At 43.3% G+C, this 24,536-nt stretch overlaps 1 protein-coding gene across 1 annotated transcript; it reads right to left on the minus strand.

Moving 5' to 3' along the window:
* Positions 1–622: 622 nt before the first annotated feature.
* LOC310927520 (potassium/sodium hyperpolarization-activated cyclic nucleotide-gated channel 2) lies at positions 623–24,049 on the minus strand (the record flags this gene model as incomplete). The annotated part of the gene is made up of 8 exons (XM_083889824.1): positions 623–1,590; positions 2,175–2,339; positions 2,436–2,676; positions 2,872–3,018; positions 9,404–9,622; positions 18,214–18,375; positions 20,454–20,877; positions 22,878–24,049. The coding sequence occupies 8 exons, from the start codon at positions 24,047–24,049 to the stop codon at positions 623–625; spliced, it is 3,498 nt and encodes a 1,165-aa protein (XP_083745950.1).
* Positions 24,050–24,536: the final 487 nt, after the last annotated feature.

Consider the following 24,536-nt stretch of genomic DNA (forward strand, 5'->3'; position numbering starts at 1 on the left):
CTTCCATACTTTTTCATCAACTATGTACACATCGATGTAAGATCGACCAGCGGTCTAAAACACTATTTTTACTACTATTTTAAACAATATGAAGAGCAGTGTGTTCTTTTGCTACGACAGCTTATACAGAAAAAACTTACACTCAAAACACTTTTTGAACGCTTAAAATGTCATTGTCATTTGACCTCAAGTCCCTGATTTTCATTTTTAAGTCCAGCTCCTGCTAGATTGCATTGCATGGATTCTACACAGTATGCAATAGTTACATTAATCATATGTTTCTTCTTATCTTTACAATAAAGACAGCAATATACAGTAGGTGTTTGGAAGCAGAGTGTACGGGGTGATACTAAGACTAAAGGTGCTGGTACAGCAGACTAGACCAGTTCAACCTTAAGTTATACATGTTTAACTCTATAGACTCCTCATAGCCAATTGTTGCAAGACTTGGAGTTTCACTTTTCCTTCTCCTGACGCCACCACACAGTGCATCCAGGCCAAATGACTGGTGGCGATGGTGGTAGCTGATTGGTCATTTCGCAGGCTGAGAAGATCAGCTGGACTGACCTAAAACAAGCAGATTCTCCTACAAAAAAGGCCTCTTTCCTCAACTCTACCAGGGTCACAAGTTGGAAGACAGCCGGGATCTGGCAGAGTCTAGCTCTGGAAGGCTGACAATTGAATCTTTCTTGGGAACTCCAGAGTCTGGAGGTCCGGTCCCAGCAGCTGCTGTTGTTGCTGCTGCTGCTGCTGCTGCTGCTGCTGCTGCAGGTCCACCAGGAGGTGGTGTGGAGGCAAAGGCCACCCTTTGTTGACCTCCTACTGATCTCCCCACCCCTGAGGACCCGGGCAGGCCCGGGTGAGTGGGCTGAGAGGGACCGATGGAGGTGTTGGAGGTGCGGGTAGAGGGTGGAGGGCTGGGGGCTGCAGAGGCAGCTTGTGGTGTTCCTTCCTGGGGAAGTGAAGGCTGGGAGGCAGAAAGGGCCCGGGTGTCCTGGCTCAAGCTGCCTGTATGAAGGGAGTGGGTGCTTTTGTGTGAGGCAGGCCTCTGCTGGGTATGTGTCGGGCTGGGTGCATGGTGCTGTACTAGGGACAACTGGGACCCGGAAGGTCCTGCGCTCGCCATGTACTGGAAAGTCCGTCCAGAAACTGCGAGGGGGCTTTGGACAGGAGGGCTGGAGATTGCAGCGCTGAATGCTCCACCAAAAGTCTGAGGTGGTTGAGACTGAAGAGGAGACATGGAGACTGGACTGGCCAGGTTCTGCATCACCTGAAACCTTCGCACCATACGAGGAGACTGCAGAGAGCCTGGACCCACCAAAGGACTTGCCATCTGAGGACAAAAGCTCATGGCCACAGCTTGTTGGAGGGTGGCAATAGCAGATCCTGTCTGCGATTGACCAGGAGGAGCAAAGATACCACCAATGGAAGGGGTCATGGACATGGCTCGCGGGCGCTGCAGGTCCACCAGCTTCACCATCTCACGGTCATACTTGACAATCTCCTGGATCATCTCATTCTCTTGGTTGTTGAAGACACCAGAGTTGAGATCATGCTGAACCTTATGCATCAGGATGGAGTTCTTTTTACCTGCAGAAATAGATACATTTTTCAGTTACTAGAGAGCTGCACGTTGTAATGAAATGAGGGACAGGACAATGGGGGCAAAAAGCACAACAGACCATAAATGTGTGAAAACAAGAGGATTGAGAGAAAGGACAATATGGGTTTGATATAGGATGTGATGTACCCTCAGGCCAGGTACATTCTCCAGCAGAACAAGCCCAGAGGAATGGACGTGTCACCCTGTACTCTGATGTTCAGAGGGAGTAATACGGCCTATTTTACTGCATATTTCAACATTGTTACAATGGAAACTTTTCCTGACTTAAATATACAGTACATCATTTCCAAATGAAACTGTAATAAATCATATGTGTCAAGGACAATAATACAATAGAATGGTAGAGCTGAGCTAGAAGAAGCTCAACCTGGATTTAAAGAGTGTTTTGGAGTTGTTTTGGTTAATGTAAGTACACAGTTATATACAGATATTCATTGTTGGTTACAGTGGTCTGATACAGATTTTAGGCCCATATGCCAGGCTCTAATCTTACATGTACAATTTTACTGCAATATAATCCGCCTTGAATCTATACTTTTTTTTTTTTTACCTATTCGGTCCAGACGGTCAATGGCAACGGTCTCAAAGGCTCGTCTCATCATAGGGTATTCCTCCAGCACCTCATTAAAGTGGTCAACAGACAGAGAATAGAGTCGACAGTAAGTCTCTGCTCGCACGCTGGCTGTCCGCCGACCCCTCGTCAATAAACAGATTTCTGAAACGAGGAGAGAAAGTAAAACAGCTTAAGAAAGTTTTAAACACACAGATAAGAAAGGAAAAAAACACGTGGAAGTTACAAACAGATCCCTACCTCCAAAATAAGAGCCATCAGAGAGTTTCATTGCCAGGGTGCCCTTGGTAATAACGCTGCAGACTCCATGCTGGATGAAGTACATTTTCTTTCCAATTGTGCCCTCCCTTATGATGTAATCATGTGGCTGGAACACCTCAAAGTGCAGCTTGGTCAACATGGCTGTCACAAAGTTGGGCTCGGCGTTGGCAAACAGCGGCATGGACGCCACCAGCTTGCGACAATTGAAGTTGACAATTTCCTAAGCAAAGATCGCAGGAAGAGAAAAAGAAATATATCAATGTGCCACCAAGCTGCTTGACCGAGGATCCCTTGTACGCATCGATGAACGTATTATCTTATCGTGCATTGTGTGATAAACTAGACAATAACGATTGAAAACTAATTTAGAAATTGATATTTAAATGAGAGAATGGCGTGTGTTATTGTGTGTTACCTCTCTGAGAGGCTCGCTGAGTTCTCCCAGAATGCTCTCCTCATCAAACATCTTGCCCTGGTATCTGTGCTCATAGTAGTCATGGATTTTCTGTCTGAAGTCGGCAGGCAGCTTGTGGAAGGACATATACTGCTCCACTTGTTTGTACTAGGAGGGAGAGGGATGGACAGAGAAAAACATTCCAGTTCATTCAGTTTATAGTGACATTTAAAACTGCTGCAAAGAGATGTTATTCACCCACAATCAGCATGCTATGTGTTGCATTATAGAAGCCTAAGCAATATAAACACACACAAACAATTCATCTTTAAAACGCTTGACATAACTGATGCAGTTTTTAGTTAAAAAAAATAGTGCAGTAAAAAAATTAACATTAGAAATACACAACTGAATTACATGAAAAAAAAAGAATGACAAAAAGCATTATTTGGCCTTGTGTTTGAATCATGCTTTCTAATAACTACAGTGCCCATCTGATTTTAGTTATCTTTTGGCAAAAAAAAAAGACCATTACATGGACAAGTGCACTGTTGCTGTAGGTCTGTTTCTTGCATAGAAACAACTGAAATTCACATATGATGTGTGCCGTATAGAGAGGTGTTTAATAATGAATAATAGTTTGAAATTGAAATTGAAACTTATACCTACATTCAGTCTAATACAGCAGCCCCACCATAATTGTGATTTTCAGTTTATAACAAAAAGATGAACCAGCTGTAATTTATCCTACTGAGCATTTTATTTGAACACATCACAATTCAATAGCACCACAAAAGATAGCGTCAAAAGAGGACACAACTTATTAGTCACAGTAAGTGTTCCAGACAGTCAACAAAGACAACACAAACAACCACCACAGAAGAGCGCTAACTCACGCCCTTCAACTGTCAACTGAGATGAACACACTCCTTCTTCGATCAGTGCTGCCTCGAAGTGAATCGATGCCAGATCAATAAAGAGTGCAGGCTCCATGGCAACGTCACAAACAATCAGCTAGCTATTGTTGAGATATGCTAATCACAATCCGTCCCAAAGTGACCACTGAGAGCGTGTGAGCTACAGTACGCGGCCAGGCCGCAGACGCGGGGAGTGATGGACGCGGCGGTAAACACGACAGACAGTTAAGTGTGCACAGGAAAAGATTTGTGCTCGTTCTTTGCTGTCAGACGACGCACTTCAGTCGCAAGCTCAAACGGGGAGCTTGACAAGAGCAGAGTGATACACTTTATACTGCACCTGTATAAAGCTGTCCAAACACAGCTCAGCCCACACACACTCTGTGGTCATAACTTCCTGAGGAACTCGTCCTGCGAACACACTTTTATCCCATCAGTCCTGAAAATCAATCGCGTGGTGGATGAAAACTGCGAACACCGACAGCTGCTATCAAGTCATGTTCTCCGACAGATGAAAAAGTGCACGAAACCGGTTTACAACTAAACACGAGCGAAAATTGCCGATGAAATCATTGTCCGATCCAAGCCTTTAAAAGCAAACCAATGAACTCCACGTAGTAGCTCTGGATCCTCTCAAGCATCTGATAAATTGCTATGTTTATTAACAAGGAAAAGACAGACTCCTTGTGTCCGGGAGAGATATTAACACAGATTAATATGTGAATGCATAGACTCTCCATCCTTCTGCTACTTAACATAGACATTATGTACAGTGTAGACATACACATAAATAACTCTGCAGATGGAGAGTGGCCTGGAGATATGACCCTGTCTCGCAGCTCTTTTTACGCGACGTATCATATTGCTGCAGCTGCCGAGTCTTCCACAGAATGGAAACGCTGAGTGTGAATAAAGCGAAGGTGTGGGATATTCTTGCATTGAGGGAAAACCTCGGACTTGAGACTGATCGGCTGCAGCTTTACACACATTTCATCCTAGCCAGATGTGGCTCGACAGCAGAAGCAAAATCTGACGGTGGCATTTAACGACTGCACTGTAAAAATGATGTCACTGTGCACATCACAGCACCCAGAGGCCACAGACAAAAGATGTTAAAATAACATCCACTTCATCTGTCGTGTGTGTGTGTGAAACAAAAAGCTCTGCTGACATTTTGTCATGCGTCCTGGGTGTTTGTTTTAAATTCAATGTTTCTACTTTTAAGCCCATGAACTACTGACCCAGGCAGCCATCAGCTTTCCAAAATGCTCTTCTTCTGTCTGTGATTTCTATTTATGCTTTTCTTACTTTTAAAGATCCAGTGACAGAGCATGAGTCTGTATTTGTGCTGCCATCCTGTTTCCATACAGCAGCCTGAATGGACAAACCAGCCACAGTTATTTTGTGTGGAAGCATATATGGAAAGTAAGAAAAATATCCACAGGGCACCGTAGTTCCATGATGTGTGAGTGGGGGAATCCTCCGTTTGTTAGAACCTGCAGTCTCACCATTAAATATCACACAATGAGCCATTAATTTAGTTTGCTTCCCATCAAAGAGGAGACAATCAGACAGTGGCAAGCCAGAGCTTGTCTTCCATTGGAAGCTGTGTACAAGGGGGAGGAACAACACACTGTGGGGTCTCACACAGTACAAAGACTCATTAGATGAAACACTGCTTCTGAGGAAACAGTGGGAAAAACCTACTTGTTCGGTCAAAGGGAGAGACAAAGAAGACAGAACGATGAGGGTTTGGTACATCAGACACACTTTTCAGCAGAGTAGTGAATTCATTATCATTTGGCAAAACCAAATATTGTCAACGCTGGTGAACTCTGTAATGTCAGCCTGGCTATGAACGACGGGAGTGAAGGTGTGAACAGCACAGAGATGGAAAAAGAAGGGGAGAAGTATAGATTTAGTATAAAAACCATATTCATGGGTCATTTATCTAAAGATTAATTGAGTTGTCCTTGTTTTAAACGTTGATTAGTTCGAGGAGTCCATCCTGCGTGTGAGGACTTCTCTGGAGAATGCTTAGGATTGTCTTGTCAAACAGTTAAAACAGAAGAATCTACATGAGACGTCTTCACATGGACACAAGTGTAAACAGATATAGATGCCATTTTGGACGATAAATGTCAAAGTCTATTCTACAGTCAAGTTGAGACCAGTAATTCGCCTTCATGCAGAAATTATTAGATAGGAATTATTCTGTATCATTAACTTCGTATATTCTTAGAAGCTTGAATAGACATATTTTTAGCCTTACTATCACATGCTTCAGGTTTAATTTATAGAGTGTTAAACCAATTTCACAACCTGTTATAAAACCCTGTAACCTCTCCCACCGAAGCTAATGTCAATCAAGCACAATATCCCTGTACATCCCTGTGCACGTCTCATCTACTTTGTATTGTTAGACAATCCTTTCAAACCGTGACAACAGAAAGAAGAGTTCACATCAGCCTCCCAGCTGAATCAGGATGTTCTGACATATCTCATGATACGTCTACCTACGGAGCCATCAACAGACAAGCCTCTATTACTGAATCAGAATAAATTACCGTTCCTCTTATTCAGCCAGTGGTGCATAAATGAGACCAACTCCAGTCAGGTAAAAGAGTGAAAACACCTGTGTGTGGTTTCTGAGCGAGACAGTGAGATCATGGAATCTGACTCTGCTTCTTTCTCTGCTATGTGTATAAATAACTCACACGTCTTTGCACCAAAACCACCAGGCCAAATCTAAAAAAAAAGACCTCCCTAATCTTCCTAAATCTAACCTATGCAAGTATGACATCACTGCTGGCCTGAAATGGAAACGTCGTCCACACAATGGTGGCTCCAGCTTCACCTGCCAGCAGACTTGTGCTAACAACTCTCTCATTCCTCTCTGGAGGTGACGTAAATTCACCAAGCAGCGTCAGCGTCGCCCTCGCTGGCATCATGACTGGCATTTTTTCTGCTTAGCAGCTTTTAAAAATAAATACATCTTCAGCTCAAATACTAATCCTCACAGAGCAGCAGAAAAAAAAGAGAAAATCTTACAAATGGTCAGGAGGAAAAAAAACGGTGCTGTGGATTTCCTGCCATCAGCAGAAAGAAAATAATATTCTGGGGTGGGATGAAGACGTGTTGGAAACTGTCTAAATGTGTGTGTGTACGCAGAGATTTGTGTACAAAATTATGTGGCGAAAGCATAAATAAAATGTACTTCATCCCAGCTCTTTATGCATAAAAGACTTACTGCACACAGACAAAACACAGCGCATTTGTCTCCTGCTGTTTAACTTCAGGCCACACAGTAAAGAGGAGAGCGCCAGACTTGCTGAATCTTCATCTTTCGAAAAAGCATGATTTATAGCAGCAACAGGGCACATAAAATCCTACAAGTTTCACACAACTCAGGCCCAGACCAAAACACTGGAAACAGAGTGGAACACACACTCTTTAAATATCGCACAGTGAGCTGGGACTTGTGCCGACATCAAGGCCCTTCTGTCTCCCACAGGTTTCCCCTCCCCCCTCTCTTCACTCCCTGCAGCACCCGGTTAGCTATAGCACTGTACCTCTCAAGGACACCACCACCAGAGAAGATGGATAGAGGGGGGGGGGGGGGGGGGGGAGAAAAGGAGACATAAACCCAGATCTGGATGGAAAGGAGACACACGTGAGGCTAAGTCAAGAAGGAGATGGAGGAGGAAGTCAGACATTTAAGAGGTTAAGATGAAGACTATGTAAGTGATCATGTAAGGAGGGGTAGTTTAAGATGCATAGGGGATGATAGAGAGTGCAGGTAGATTAAGAGTCAGTGTGTGAGTGATCAGGATGGGAGAAAAAGGGAGGAGGGAGAGCGAGAGTGAGTGAAAAGGCGGCCATGGTTGCTTACGTCACCTTCAGGATGACATTGGCAGGACACACAGGTCTGCTGCCTCATCAATTCTACTGCTGCCCAAGGGGACATCATATCATTCTCTATCCCTCTCTCTCTCACTCACTCACACACACACACACGCACACACGCACGGCCCCAGGCGACGTAGCTCTACCTGGCTGAACACACCCGCAGCATTCGATTGGCTGCTGAAAGCCAGCAACACTCCCCCTGCTCCCCAGCCGGCGAGACTCTGCTTAGAAACAGAGGCTGCACTGTTACCACCACAGACCACTGCTGCAGCGCCGCTGCTCAGCGATGCTCTGATCCCCATCGCTGCTTTAAGACAGGTCTTAAATACCAGCTCATGACAACACGCACAGTACAACACAATATGATGCTGTGTGACCAGTGATTATGGTTAATGAGACATTTTAAGTCCTTATATGCATAATTTAAAAATTAATTTCATAGAATTTCCTGTACTCTAGATAAAGGAGAAGATTCCTGGTCTGATTTATCATACTTCAACTATTAAATAATTTAATGAATTTGCTTTAATCAACTAAAAGGAGTCACTGACATGCACCAGTTGGCCACCGAGAATCATCCATCCATCCATCTTCTTCCGCTTTATCCTCCACATGAGGGTCACGGGGGCGATGTGCCAATCCCAGCTGACATAGGGCGATATAGGCAAGGGTTCGCCCTGGACAGATCGCCAGTCCATCACAGGGACACATACAGAGACAAACAACCATTCACTCTCACACCTACAGTGTCCAATTTACATAATACCCCTAATTTGGACTTTGGGAGGAAACTCTTCATCCTAAGGGGGCATAACAGAAAATAATTGAGAAGCACTACCTTAACCTAACACTACATGAGGTTAATCTTTGGCTACACATGCTAATCATGCAAGTTACTGTCAGTGTTTCCAGTGTGTAAAATTTAGGAGGGTTTGTTGGCAAAATTGTTCGTACTGCGATAGAGTAGAGGGTAAAATCATAGAAAATGGCAAGAAAAGTATGTTTGTATGTTTTTCTCTAAAATAAAAATGTGTTTTGTTGGCTAGGTCCTTTGCTTTATGGAGGCCGTAAATTGCACCACCACGTTTCCACAGCAGCCTTAATGGACACACCGTCAAAAGTGTGCATTAGGCATTGAAGTGCAAATAGTTACTAGACAAACAGAGAGCAGCTCCACCTGCGTGAACACGGTAAATAAACCAACAAAGAAGTAGAGACGGGAATGGCAGAGAGAGAGTGTTTACATCCTGTCTGGTTTTCAAAGGCCACGGCAGTTCACCAGATGATGACAGAGGAGCCACGTCTAGCAGCTCCTGTATACATCCAACATGGCAGCTGACCAAAGAGGAGCTGCCTTCTCGATTCGGCACATGCTTCCATTTTAGGTGACCTACTTCAGAGCTCCCCCGGGCGAAAGTCGTAAGACACCATTACAAGATAGCCATCTCTTCTAGAAAACTATAACAAGCATGTTTGTTGACACGTTCACGGTCGCTCTGCATCTACATCTTCCGGATCACGGGTCTGATTGGTTGTAGGTCTATCCAACTGAGTACAGAGGCATTTTTCATCTCCGTCCATTTGGTCACGCCTACACCCTTTCCAGACTCAATCTGGAAATCTCACACGAGATTGCAATGCAGTCTGGCATGAGCCAGGCTCATAGAAAAACAGACAATTATTTCAAATGTTACATGAGACAGTGATGATTTAGTGAAACTCCTCACCTTCTCCTGATACTGACGTCTGGAGGAGTCCAGGGACTGGATAAGAGCCGTTGCATGGCCAATGAAAACAGCATAGCAAGTAGCTCCTACAATCATACTCAGCATGGTGAGCCAGATATCTGACAGGCTTTCCGGGGCTTGCCGGCCATAACCGATGCACAGCATGTGGCTCATTGCTTTGAATACAGCAAAGGAGTAGAGCTCTGACCAGGTGTCGTTCTGTGGAGAGATTAGAAGGAAACACCAAACACAGTTTAGGAGGCATTGAGGTTACAGTTAAAAAATTTAAAAAAAGGAAATGTCTTTGAGAGTGAGGGTGGCAGAGAGCAGAGGACCAGAGCAAAGGCACTGGGGACAGAAAGGGTCACAGCAGCACTTACGCAAATTAGAAGTCAAGGGACAGAGTTGCGTTAGAAGGGAGAAGGAAGTAGAAAAGACAACAGGGGAATCCTTCGAGGCCTAATCAGGAAAGTAGAGACTGTTTGGAAATGGTTTCCTCCAAGTGCAATGATAATGAGAACTCATTATTTATGTCCTCTAGGGCTGAGAGAGCAGGGACCTACTGCAGGTGGTGACAGCTGGTCAGTGTGAATACAGCTGTCTGTCTGTCTGTGTGTGTGTGTGGAGCAGGACAGATCACTGACTGTGTTCATGTCAACTGTAAGTGAAAAATTATTAAGGTAACACTTTAGATTAGGGAACACATATTCACCATTACTAGGTGCTTATTAAGATATATAAGCAGCATACTAGCCCTTTATTTGTAATCATTAAGCACATATTAACAACTTATTCTACCTCTATTATGACATGAATTAAAGCCTGAATGTGCGCGTTCACTACTGGTGTGTTTCGTGTGTGTAAATAAAACTCACTCTAATTCAAATGTAAATAAAGACTCAGTGTTATTTCATTGTCTCTGCGAGCCAACACTCCTCAAGACGAGGCGTGGATGAGATTCTGATGATAATCAGAAAATATCTTGGCATTGCAATCATCGCTCTGAAATATCACTTCCTTCGGGCTATCATGCCATCACAAACACAGCTGAATGCTCACATGAAGCCAGAGGGGGAGGGGCCGTGGGACTGAATACTGAGGATTCCATGAACATGAATCACGAAATTGAACAAAATCTTCAAATCATTTATGTGAGTGCTGTTTAGCAATATTAGGGGGTGAGTTCCAATAGGTCGTGCAGGAGTCAATGTCGCCACAGAAGAACGACAATGTGTAATTTGATCATTAATGAGCGCCAATAGCTGCTGATGTGGAGGCATTTCATTGCTTCCATTTTCATCAGTCCACACATTCCTCCTCTTGTCCACTCTATCCAATGTTTCCAGTGTTTTTCCAGCAGAGCAAAGTGCAAAAGCGTCAGTGACTTTTCAGTCGTGTGATTTCTAAACTGGTTGTTTTATTCAAGTATGTCCAGCTGCAGTCACAGGTAGGTATAAATACACCAAACTACTACTGCTTCGTGAGTGTGTTTCCCAGTGGGCGTGTTCTCCTAAGTGGAGAACTTCCCTGAGTGGCTGGGGCTGCAGTTGGATCCTTCTCCTTTTATTCACTAAAATAGCTTCCATTGCACTCATTTGCATCTGCCAAGTTTTCCTCCTTCCATAAGCGTAACAACGTCGCTATATTAAGACTTTCTTTTTCATTTTTCGAGTGTTTCCATTCATGTGCAAAGGGAAAATGCACACACAGGGAGATTTTATTTTAAATGTAAAGTGAAACTTGAATGTACAAGATATTTTATTCATATATCCAGTATTTAGCTTTTGTTATTTTCTGTTTGCCCAACAATGAGAAAGGAAACATTCCACTCTAAATGTGCGCGGGACAAAAAAAGAACAAATATGTGACAGAAATCTTTGGTGGATTTAATACCTTGACTTTTTAATATCGTGGTTTTCCTTGAAACCTGCTACCTCATCTCTTATAGCCATGGGAAACGGATGATTTATGATGAATCAATAATAACTCATTAGTTAGATAGGTACTATAGGTACTATATAACACCATGTATCTCTGCACAAATGTATTATGATCCACAAGGGACAACATTAAAGACCACACACACACACAGAGTTGATGCTCTGTTATGAACCAAAGAAAATGTAGGGTCCAAAAATAAATATAGCTCATCCATGACACATATGAGACTAAATGGTGTATGTGCAAACAGAAAGAAAACAGTGGAGTGAAATAGATTGAATAATATATGAGCACTTTGATTCTGAAATAGCATTGGTAAAAGAGTGGGAAAGAGAAATATCGTCACAACTCTCAACAGGGGGCTTCATTTTGGGAACTATCCGCTGCTTTGTTGATCACCGTCTCCCGTTAGCAGCAGATTTTCAATTTGATGTTGACTGATGATGCACTGACATATCTGCCAGATTCTGCTGACATTTCAGCACTTACCTGTTGATGTTTTTTGCCCTGGTTTATAGGTTTTTTTTTATTATTTTAAGTGATCCTGCATCTGCATGTACTGCATGGTCAGTCTGGTCTTTTCCATTGTGTTGTATCAGGTCATTTTAAATTGCTTGGCTGCAATCACATTTTTCTCTTTCTCAAGCAGGATAATGAAGTTTGACGACGATGATGATGATGATGATGATGACATAGCACCAACCCTATTGCAAATCCCAAGGCTTCACAATGGGAGTTCAGATTCTTATCTGACACAACCTATGAGTCACAACTGGTTGCCTGAGTGTAAATACACTCCACAGTCAAATCCTGAATCCAGATCACCAGCATAATTGGATGATCTCTTTCTCTCTCTCTCGCTCTCCAGAAGATTTCATTCAATTATGACTTGTGTTATTCAAACAGACACAGACATATTCAGCCAAAAAAAACAAAACATGACAGCATTGGTGGATGTAATTCACACAAATGTTTGTGTGGTAATCCAATCCAAAAGCTGGCTAAATATTTCAATCGTAACTCAGGAAATCTCCACGCCATAGTGCCACAGCACCTTATTACAGCAAAATCATGTGAGGTGAGCCCGAATACGTGTATAAAACGGTGAACATCTAACCAGTTTCTTGTCCTCAGTTCTCATCTTCCCTGTAACTGAGGCTGGATAGACTGCTGTACTCTGCGGGACTGATAGGTACAGTTGACGAAGAAATGATACAGACATGAAAGAATGAGCAGATAACAGACAATGAAGTCACAAAAGGAAAAAACTGAATGACCGATCACTCTATGTGTCTGACAGACGATAAGCTTGACAAATATCAGAAGATAACAAACGCACATGTAACAAGCCCTCGGGCCTGGCCCACTAGTTTAAATTACAATGGCTTATCTGAGTGTATTCTGCAGCCACCTCTGTCTCCTTCTTTCATTCCCCGTGTCTCTTTCTTCCCTCGGCTCACTTGCCTATAACTCAAAAGTGTGTGAGGCTTCTTTATAATCTGTGGGGTTGACATGGATTCCTCAGCAAATAGCAACCTGACAGTGGCTTCAAATTTTACATACTGACATCAAAAGTGGAGTTAATGCTTTAGCCAACTCTCTCAAATAAGTGATAATGCACTTCTACTTTGTAGTAAGACCTTACCTTACAGGTCCTCTCATCTCTGTGACAGATATGCTTTATATTTACGCTTACTGACTATGAATTAGTACGAGGGGGAGATTTGAAGACTTTTTACCTGATCTTATAAGAGAGTAGCGCTCACATTTTAACTGCATTTTGATCAAGGAAATTGTGGACACAGCATTAAAATGCTGGGTTGTTAGAAGAAGAAGAAGAAGAAGGAGTGTGCAGTCAGTAATGTAAATTATGTAATAAAAGAGCTCCACTCGAACCATAAAGAATTAAAAAAATGGATGTTGGAAATGTGGCATTTATGTCAATTTAATGTATTAATGTGTGACATAATAGTCTGCTTCTATTGTATGTTGTCTCCACCTAAACCATTCATCAAAACTAATTAAAAAACATTATTTGCTATATCATTGTTTTCCAGATTTGCAGACTCGTGCTCCTCCATAATACATTACACGGATGGGTTTTTTTTTACGTCGTAGAAATCCATATGAAGTCAGTGAGGTTATGTTTTAGCCTGTGTTTGTCTGAATGTGAGCAGCATAACTGAAAAAGTTCAAGACAGTTTTTGATTAAAAATTCGGTCATATCCCAAGGAAGTTCGGGGGGAGGGGGGGGGGTATTGCGCTCTCCGAGTGCTTTCATTCGTGCTACATTTTTACATTTAGCTTCCGAATTAGCTTAATTTCTTTACCCTCGTGAGGTGATCTGTGGGGAGAAAAAAAACGTTCCCATTCACCCACTGTGTCAGAAGCAAGACTGAAGTGGGGAGTGGATCCATTGTGGGAAAGTAATTGTTTTGACTGTGACCATATCACTGCTCAGCCTTCAGAACATTTAGTTGTCGACATAAATAGTATCACTGCTGCTTGAGTTATATTCAAGTGCAGCAGCAGCAGTGCTTCTTGCTTGAGTGGGATGTTGTAGCACTGCCTGCACAATGAGATCCTTCTCAACAAAAACACCAGTCCAGTGGGACGAAGATAATCTCATCTTTTCCAATTTCTTGTCCATTTACGGAGGTTAGTCAGCATTTTTCAGTTCCGTACGTCTATATGTTGCCGCGGGCCTCGTTATCATAGATCAAATCAAATTTGCAACTTCCAGCACCAGATGTGGATGATATTGGATTCATCTTAACCCTTTACAGGGCAGACGTAGAAGATCAAGGTCCATGAAATGATCATATATAGTTCCTGTCTGTCAGAATATACACCTCCTCTACCCATCACTATCCAAAAATAGGATAGATAGATAGATAGATAGATAGATAGATAGATAGATAGATAGATAGATAGATAGATAGATAGATAGATAGATAGATAGATAGATAGATAGATAGATAGATAGATAGATAGATAGATAGATAGATAGATAGATAGATAGATAGATAGATAGATAGATAGATAGATAGATAGATAGATAGATAGATAGATAGATAGATAGATAGATGTTTTCGTGAGGTAAAAAGATAGTTTAAGTTAAGGGAAAAGATAAGATGGTGATAATATTTGATTCATCTTCCTAAATTGCTTCTCTGCTAGTAGCAGAAAGGCATACTAGTATGTCAGATAGGGTTGTTTTCACTCCTACTACCCAGTACACTCAGCAGTGCATCACAGAAAATAAGTTTCCAGATGACAGAGCTGTGGAAATCCCTTCGTAAAATGCTGGATATAAATGAAATGGAAGCTGCAGTGTAACACAAACACAACAAAATTACCCTGAGGTTTTTTTTTGCAAATTCAACTAAGTCCAATTACTGGTTGGAGGATGTCATTCTGAGTTACAGCATGCGCCCTCAGTGGGTCCTGCCTGTGGAGTCTCTGTACAGTGTGAAGCTTGATGGATGGTTTGGCTGCAGCACACTGGCTAATATTACAAGTTGTCATGCTCTCAATAGGGGGGTCGGTCTCAGGTGGCTGTAGGCAGACTATAACATGCCAGGCTGATACTTTAGTTTGAGAGTGACGGCTCTCTCGAGACTGAGTGTCTCTGATTATACACAGGGACGGAGCAATGGAGGAGTCAGTGACCTGTCGTCCCTCAATATCATCGTCCTGGACTACAAACTCTGTACTCTACTCGCTGTAGGGTTGTCCTCATGTGTGTCCTGACAGTTTCTAACATCACAGATATTTAAGATTTCCTGAGGTTAATGTTGCTCTAAAGCAGGGTTTCTCAGTCTTGGTCCTGCAGAGCCACTGTCCTGCATGTTTTAGCATGTTTCCCTGCTCAAAACACTGTACATCAGGGATCATCAAGTAAATGTGGTTGAGGGCGATTTTCTTTTCTAAGTAAGTGAATATTTGGGCCAAATCATTGTATCTTCATCAGGTTAAGAACGTTAAAACGTCTTCAGTCAGAAACAAAAACCCACGTTTGCTGCCTTAAGCTAACAATTATGTGGAACGTTGTTTTTAATCATCAGTTTTTTACGGAGGCAAATGTGTGAGAGATACGTACTCGTGTTTCAATTTTAAGAATGACTGCTCCATCTTTGAGCCTAGCATATGCAAGTAGCTATTTGAAGGACATTTAGTCCCCAATCTCATTTGAATCAGTTCATGTTTTTTCAGAATAAAAGCTCTGAACTGGATTTTTTTGTGAAGATAAGAAAATAATTGAAGATCAGATTTGTTAAATCCTCTGCCAGGCCAGATTCTGATGCCGGTTAGGGTTAGGGTTATCCTAACTGTACATTATACATTCATGTTATGAAAGATATCTTGACAGAAAATAAACTGTTTACATGATAAGCATGAGGAATCAATGAATGAATAGTTACATGAACGAATGAGAAATACTGTGAGTCAGATCCTCGGTTATCTTGTTATTATCCAAACAGTGAAAGTGGGAATTGTTTGTTTTTTTATTACTATTACATTTCAGCTCTCTTTATTTACCCAGAGACAGTATTTCTCAGCTTATGTCCGTTTGTTGTTGCTGTTTTACTGCAGTTGGCATCCACTGTGATGTGTTACCAACCGCTCTTCTCTTTCCTTTGACCCTCACCTCCACGCGGAGATAAAGTTTTCTGGCAGCGGTGAGATTTAAACCCCCCACCCGCAACAGACAGGAGGATTAATCTAAAGGCTTGGACCACTTGGCCACACTTCCACACTAATGCAGGGATAATATGTCAGCTCTATACTATCAAGTTCATATTTCATCAATACAAGGCTCCAGTAACTGTATTTCTTTGTTACACTGCAGTTGAAAGAGTGTATTTCAGTGAAGGGAAAACACCTGCAGTTAAAGGAAAGACTTGGTTTGGATATGGTCAAGGACAAAACCTTCTACAACACTCAGGTATAGTTAAAATATTTACCTATATAGAGGATAGTAGAGCTGAAAGATATTGAATAAATATCTTATTGCGATATCAGAGAGAATGGTCATTTTTACATCATTATACTCATGTGCATTCAAAAAACTAACTTAAAATGATTACTGTGTGATATTTGTGCAGATCTGTGAGAAACAAAGATGTTCTCCTCAGTCTGTGGAATAAAACTTTTATAGATCAAGACAATAATTCATCGAAAATGAAAAGTGGGCACACATGTTGGCTTTAACAAATATTGCCCCTGCTGTGATTTGTAAATTGCAGTAGGTCATGTTCATTAATCTGCATTTTCTTCTTAGACACGTATTGTGGATTGTTGGATTAAATACTGTAAGAAAGCACCTTTCATTGTACCTCAAATATTAAGACAATACTGAGACCTACAGTCCATATTAATGTCAGCGTAATGCCAGTGAAAGTACAGTCAGTCCGTACTTGGCGCATTAAACAAAGAGGAATTCCTTCCCTTTCAAGAAACATAAAGGAGAAGCCATGTATTCTTGTTGTCACATTAACTTGTTGTAATTGGAGTTGATGTTGTACAGCAGTAGAAACTGCTGTCGTCCAGGAAATACAGCATGTAAATCGTAAAATTTACAAGTAGCCATTGGCGACTCTGACAAATCGAGTAGCGGGAACCCAATCTCTTTAAACCGTATTTGGACCCGTGCCTCATGTCTGGGGCGGTGTGGTCTCCCCTCGCTCAGTAAAAGGCTGGGCTGACAGACAGACCTATAAACAACCAGCTTTTATCTCTCTGAGAGAGACATGGCAACAAAGAGCGCAGCTGGCTGGCCCTATACCCGCCAATCCCTCTGTTTCCCCCCCTTTTATCTTTCCTGTCATCGCCCCACTATGTTGAGGAGGAGGCATCTAGTGGTGCACTTAAATCTCTCTGCTCCCTTGTCTGTAGTGTTTTCACTACTGTCCTATCGCTGTTTTCTACATGTGACTGCTCTCCCTGAGCCAGTAATAGCATCATTTCAACAGATAACTGTTAAGTTCTGTTCAAAGTGGACCCTGTTGATCCAAAACGTTACCACGCTAGCAGCAGTAGCTCCTTCCATCACTTTACTCCAAATTGAAATACTTCTTTTTTAGGTAAATACACCTGTCAGCTGTTTTTAAGAGGGTGTGGTTTCAAACGTATTTTGTGGTATCAGTTACTTTTCATAATGTTAAAGGAGACACATTATGCAAAATCTACTTTTTAATTATTTTAAAACTTATATTTGGGACTCTGGAGGCCCTATGAGTCGGCAAATAGTGTGTCATGTTTTTGTGGTCCTCCTCAGTCTAAGTGCAGGAGATAAAACACTCGATGTTGACATCCGCGCTCATTGCTACGTCACAGTGAGACATCCATTTAATTTAGCATTAAATCACACTAAACTAAGATTGTGAACAATAGGCCATATAACATGTTAGTACTTAGTGCTGTAACAGATGTGGCTCTCTATTGTTAGCCTGGTTATAGTGACGTGGAACATTATTTATTACTGCTTATCCTTTCAAAGGAGAACATAGATAACAAAAGTCCATCCTAAGACATAATTAAATTACTATTTGATTTAACAATTGTTCATTTGCCAGACAAATTAAAAAAATGTCTCTGACAAAAAAAAATACAATAAATCTCATCCACAGGCAACACTTCATATTAAGAGATGAGGATCTCTCAGCTGTTGATACAGTTTATCTTCAGCCACAACATATTGACTGACACTCTGCCAATATTTTCTGATCACAGCGAGACACTTCTATCGATAATCTGTGACCACGATCACCTCTTTCCCACTCAGCTCACAATGCAAGACGTAAATCCAGTTCCAGACTGAAGAGTGTGAGGTTTGCATGCACAGACGTGTTTTCCCTGACACATACCTCCATCTTGTTAAGAGACACCCAGCAGTCTGAGGGGAATTCCTGCAGCATGGGAACCAGGAACTGTAGGCAGCCGTCCCAGTGACATAGCAGCAGCATCATACCAATCAGATTAAAGATCCGCATCACCGCACTGGCCAAGTCATAGGTCATATGGAAGATCTGGAGCAAGACAGTAAAAAGGCAGGAGAGTTACATCAGAGCTGAGAGAGTTTCAGAAAAAGCTGCATTTATTCTGTATTTGTGGGGGGGTTTTGTCTGAAATGTGTTCAATAAATCATCACTGGGGATCCACTCAAGTCTCCTTCGGATTACCCGAAGTTTGATTAATGAGTGGGAGAGACAGGCTCCCGTCAGTCCCTAATCAAACACAGCAGGAGCAGGAAAGAAATCTGTTACATCGAGACATGTGACATCTATCAGTGGCTCAAACGCACACACAGAATCCAGACACACTCACGCAAGCCTGCAGCACAAAGACTAACAATGAGACAGACACGCCAACTTGTGCAGATAGACACATTCAAACACACAGGATGATCGACAAGGGCCGGTCTGATCCTTGCCAACTAATAGTCCATGTTGCCTCACCCATCAATCACTCTGCGTCACCGGACAGTCACCAGGGCCAATCATCTATCACCTCACTAACTCCAACAAAAACCCTCCCGGCTGCTGCATAACAGTTTTATCAATCACATGTAAATCTGTGGAGGTTACAGGACTTTTCATGTTAAGAAATTTGTCTGATAAAGTCTTCCATGAAGGAATGAGAAATAGGTCATTTCTTAGTGCAGTCGAGAGGGAAGTGTTGGGATGGCAGTGATGAATGAGGCTCGACATGAATCACATGAGCTGGGCTTTCTAAATGTTGCTTTAACCTTTTTTAGGGGGTCAGTAACAGACACTGTCTGACCCTTTAACGGTGGATGGATGAAAGAAACTCTATTGAACACAGTTTTGTATCTCTTTGAATCTGATCTGTGTAGTTATCAAGTTGCTGTAGTTTCATGTCCATGAAAACATTTAAAAATCACAATTTATGAGTTTCTTTAACAGACAAATCTGCCTTTAATCGTCTGACATTTATCGCGATAGCTGCTGATATCAGCAGATCTGAAAATGTTTTATCGGGATAACCTTTATGGCCACATTGATAACTGACAATGCCGTGTGTTAGTGTCTCACTCTCCGCTCTAATACTCCATGCATGCCAAGTATCACTTCCCATCATGCACTACTCTACGTGTGTGTGTATCCCGTCATATCTCCAGAAATCCAATTATCCAAAGGTCAAGTGAACAGCCGAGCCCCACTGCACTGCTCACCACTGCAAAATGCCAGCGCCATGCCGCAGATACTGGCATAAACGATAAGTCGCGTGCTCTGATGACCTCTTTGAACAGACAGGAGCAGGGCCCCCAACAAAACAAAGTCCATCCATCACAGAGTAAATAAGAGCTGAGCGTCCAGGAATGGCTGCACTGTATCTTTTGAGTTCAGACTGAGGACTCGAGCGAGCGACCGCACCCATCTTCACGTCAGGAGTCTCTGGAGAAGAGTCAGCTTACCTAACCTCTCTGATTACATTAAATGAACAATTAGTGACATATATAATCACATTGAACAGCACCCTGGTGCTGCATATTATCAGTGCCCTCTACCCCACCTGCTCTTGGCACCATAATTGATTAACTGTGTTTGGCCTGGTAATAGGCTGCTTATTAGACCGCCTGGTGCCGCCTGTGGGAATTGTCAGGTCAGACAGGGAAACAGAGGGAAGATGTGAGACAATAACAGTAATTACAATGCAAAGTTTGTTAAAGCACTGTGCTGACATACATTTCTCAGCAGGTGGCAGGAGAGGCAGGGCTGCAGATGGCTGTTTTTTCACTGACGATGATTCTTCCTCTGCTGCTAAAGGTTGTGTAATTAAACACAATGTTTACAGGAGTACGGTGTCGGGATGGGTGTTAATGATAATTTATTTGATTATTAATTTGATTATAAAACTGTGAGAAACAATACTAAAAATGTTTAATTTTGTTGCGGAAGTGATGACATTTACACGGTTGCTTGAATGCATCTTGTAGCTGCTCCTTTTAGCTCAACACATTATGAACCCTGCATTAGTTTCACTTGCTCGCTGTTGCTTGTTTTCTTGGAGTGGAGAACTGCCATCTGATTTCCCACTCAATTCTCTCCCCGAGAACAAACAATGGCGACGTGCATGCTCTTACCTCTTCCCACTGGTGAATATAGCGTATTAATCTGGAGAGCCTCAACAGTCTCAGAAGACTAAGGATCTTGGTAAAACGGACAATCCTCAGGGCTCGAGCAGTCTTGTACACCTCCGAGTCGATTCCCTTCTCCACTATGAGGAATATGTAATCCACTGGAATGGAGGATATAAAGTCCACAATGAACCAAGTCTTAAGGTATTTCATCTTAATGGTTTTAGGGTCCAAAATGATGTCCGAGTTGTCCTCAATGATGATTCCAGTGCGAAAGTTGAGCACCAGGTCCATGAGGAAGAAAGTGTCTGAGACCACGTTGAAGATGATCCAAGGCGTAGTGGTCTCCTCCTTGAAGAAGGTGATGCCCACGGGGATGATGATCAGGTTGCCCACCATAAACAGCAGCATTGTGAAATCCCAGTAGAACCTAAGAGGCATGCGTGTGTGTAGTTGTAGTGTGTATATGATGGTGTGTATACATGGGTGTGTGTGATGTACAGGAGGGAGAAAGGGGGAAGAGGAGAGAGAGGAAAAAGGACAAAAATAGAGTCAGATAAGAAAGGGGAGTTGTTGTGGAAAGCTGATAGGCACAAGAGACTTCCTAGCTCAAGATGGAAAAAAAAGAAGTGCAAATGAAACACTGAGCTGCAAACAACCAGCAACATGTAAACAGATAATGCGAAGAAATGCAGTTGAAATTACATTTTCCAAGACTAACATGACATATAATATAATCAAAACATAACATGTTTAAAAGGGTTACAAGATAGAGATGCATTTCATCCTCCACATTATTCCTTCTCTGTCATGGAAACTCTCATTACTTCCTTCTCATTCAGGGTTCCACTGTGAAAATGTAACAAAAAATAACAATAAATATATGTGTTTCATTTCTTCTTAACTTAATAAATCTCATGATGTAGCCTTTATTTACTTAAACATGTGATGAAGTTAACCAATTGTATAAGACAATGCACTAAACACATTGTATTGCAGGCTTAATTCGAAATAAGTAAATTAAACCTCTTGAAAACAAACGTAAAATTCCATTAAGAACATTAAGTTCCAAATAGACTATTTGTCAGGGACACTGATCCGCAACTATAAGCCTGTTTAAATGTATCCTCATTAAATTAAGTTAATGAATATCAGGCTGTTAATATTAAAGAGGGGCCACAAAAGGGTGAAGTTGCACTTGGGTCTTAAGCTGTGCAGTGGCACCACTGATGTGCAGTTTGGGAGTAAAAGTGTTGAGTGGGGTTTGCGCTCAGCATGAGGCGTCTCTGCAGGACAGGTGCGGCGCTGAGTCATTACACTGCGACTATACGCAACAGGCTCAGACTCCTACAATATAAGCAACAACAACGATCATGAGCAACTTTGCTGATTTTCCATGAGTAGGAAATGAAGGAAGCTCCATCATGGCCTCATGTCAGATCAAATCTCTGCTGTCGAAGACGTCTTTCCAGTTTTCATGTGTCGGTTCAGATGGTGGCGGTCAAATGTATAGCGGTCAAACGCGCGTGACAGCTCCAGATCACGCGGGAGCTGTCCACTGCTCGTGGTGCTGAAACCAAATCGTGCAAGCACAAGGAAAACCCGGGCTGCTGTGGCTCGAATAAGGGACTGGATTACACCTGTGTGAGCTAACACAGACTCATCGTGGAGTCCCATAAATGTGTGTTTGTTAAAAAATATCAGCTGTTGACTGGGTGTATGTGTGTGTCCAGCTGGGTTATTTTATCCGCGCTGAACCGTGATAAAACTGAGCGCGTCATTAAAATGCAGGATCCGGGGAACCATACAGGCGGATACATCTCCAATGAGCATGCTTGAGGTTTTCGCACGCTTGGCTCAAGGTGACATTCCATTACTGAGTGCATCGCGTACACGCACACACACGCTACTCTCTCTCTTTCACACACACACACGCGCAAACAGTGTGTCAGCATGGCCCTGCATGGTCGCAGAACAAATATTATAACGTTTCTCTGAAAACAAACAACATAAAATTGAATGATAAACAGCGACAGAGCGCTGTCCTCTTTGTTAAGCTCAGTGTCTGCTGCAACCAAAAGTGGAGATGTGTTAGCAGGCCGAGCTTGTTGCTCCACCGTGCAGATACAGACCGGAATAGGATTTGTTTACAACACCTACTATAAGGTTTTCTTTGCTGAAAAAATCTATTTGCCTGACAACAGGTTGTTTGGTGATTCACAGTTCTCCACAGGTTAAATCAGACGAAATGAAAGCGGGGGGGGGGGGGGGGAGTGGAGGTGGGTGGTTTCAACCTTGAACACTAACCAGACGTGTTGCCATGATGATGGAGCCACGGTGGTTACTTACAGTAAAGTAAGTTGTGGGTGACAATGTGGCCCCCACACGGGCCCCTTATGACTTTCACCGTGCAGCTCACCCAGCTCTTACCTGAAATCACTGTACGGGTGGATAATCCAATTTCCAGCAGATTTTACCCGCTCCTGTTCCCTCTCCACCGCTTTTTGACTGCCGTACATGCGTAAGGAGAATTTGTTAACTCCCGGCTGCAGCATGCTGCTAAACTGCCGCTGCATGAAGCTGACTTGGCTACCCCGAGGCTCCGCATCCTCGGCGGGCATGATCTGCGGTCCATCCTCCGGCTTCTGGAAAGTGACAGAGTTCCGCGGCTGCTGGGTGTGAGTCGGGCCGTGCAGCGAGGACGAGGCTTTCCGGCTCGGTGCGTTTGAAAAGGACACCTTGGAGTCCTTTTTCTCGGGGATGCCGCCGGACACAGGATTTGCGCTGTCTCCTCCGTGGCCCCCGGTCAGGGACCCACCTGGTGTGATGGAGCCGTCCATGCTGGCGGTGGTCGAGTTACAGGCTCCTCGCTTGGCGCTCCCTGCGTCCTCGGCCCTCCCCGACCCTCCTGTCTGCTTCTCCTGCTTGGAGATGATTGAGCGCAGGCTCCCGGTACCAGAGTCCCTCCTGCATTCTCCGTTTTTGTTGCATTTCATGCTGGAAATTGGAGCAACGCACACATCACCCGCTGTCGCTCCTACAACCTTCTCCGCTGATTCCGACGCCTCCGCCCGGGATGCTCTGTTGGTCTCGCCGCGCAGGACGGCATCGCCCGGACAGGGTGTCTGGGTGTCGGTGGCTCTGGAGGCAGCGGAGGGCCGTGGAGCGGCGGCAGCGTCCTCAGTGTGCGTAAGGCAGGGCTCCTTGTTGGAGTTTCTCCTGGAAGCCGAGGACGCGGCTCCCCCTCCTGGTGTAAAGTTCTTCATCCTGATACTGCCTCCTCCTCCTCCCCCTCCGCCTCCGCCTCCGCCTCCTCCTCCTCCTCCTCCACTTCCGCCGCTACCGCTTCCCCCGGCTCGGCGCAAACGCGGATGCTGAAACTTGGACTCCTCTTCTCCGTCCTCGGTCTCCTCCATATCAACGTTGCTGGCCACACCGGGCTGCTCAGCGGTCGCTGCTCCAGAGGAGCCGGAGTCCAGACAGCTGTGGCCGCTGTTGCTCCTGGCTGCAGCCTCAGGTGCACTGATGCCGCCCACTGCCTTCTTTGTCATAGTAGCAGCAGACGCCGGTGAAGCCGCGTTTCTGTCCATGACATGAAGCATATCACATTTTTTTGTCTCCAATTATCTCTGGAGGAAACCAATCAGCTCCAGAGAGACGATGGAGAGAAGAGAAGAAGATAGAGGGAGAGAAAGGACAGAGGGGGGAAAGAGGGAGGGGTGGACGTGACTTCTTTGCAAACTACTGCACTTCTACTTTCACTTGTCATCCAACTAGGGATGCGCATGAATCAAACCAACACATCCTTGCAACACATTATTGCATCAAATATCAACAAATGATCAATACATAATGAGCTTGTGTTGCCCCCAGTTTAGCTCAAGTAAATCTGATGCATTTCAGTAATGACCTAATGCTTAAATAGCACCAAGTGGCCCTGTTTAATTAAAAAAGAAGAAATCACAGAAGAATCTTTCAAATAAGCTTCTATTCTAACATCTAAAGTTTAATTAGCACGTGTGCTAGTGACATCTTACATGATGTCATACATTTTAGAGGGTGTTTTCAATGACAACTTCCCTGTAACGG

The sequence above is a fragment of the Microchirus variegatus genome (genome assembly GCF_963457635.1).
Source record: "Microchirus variegatus genome assembly, chromosome: 5".
NCBI classification, from domain to species: Eukaryota; Metazoa; Chordata; class Actinopteri; order Pleuronectiformes; family Soleidae; genus Microchirus; species Microchirus variegatus.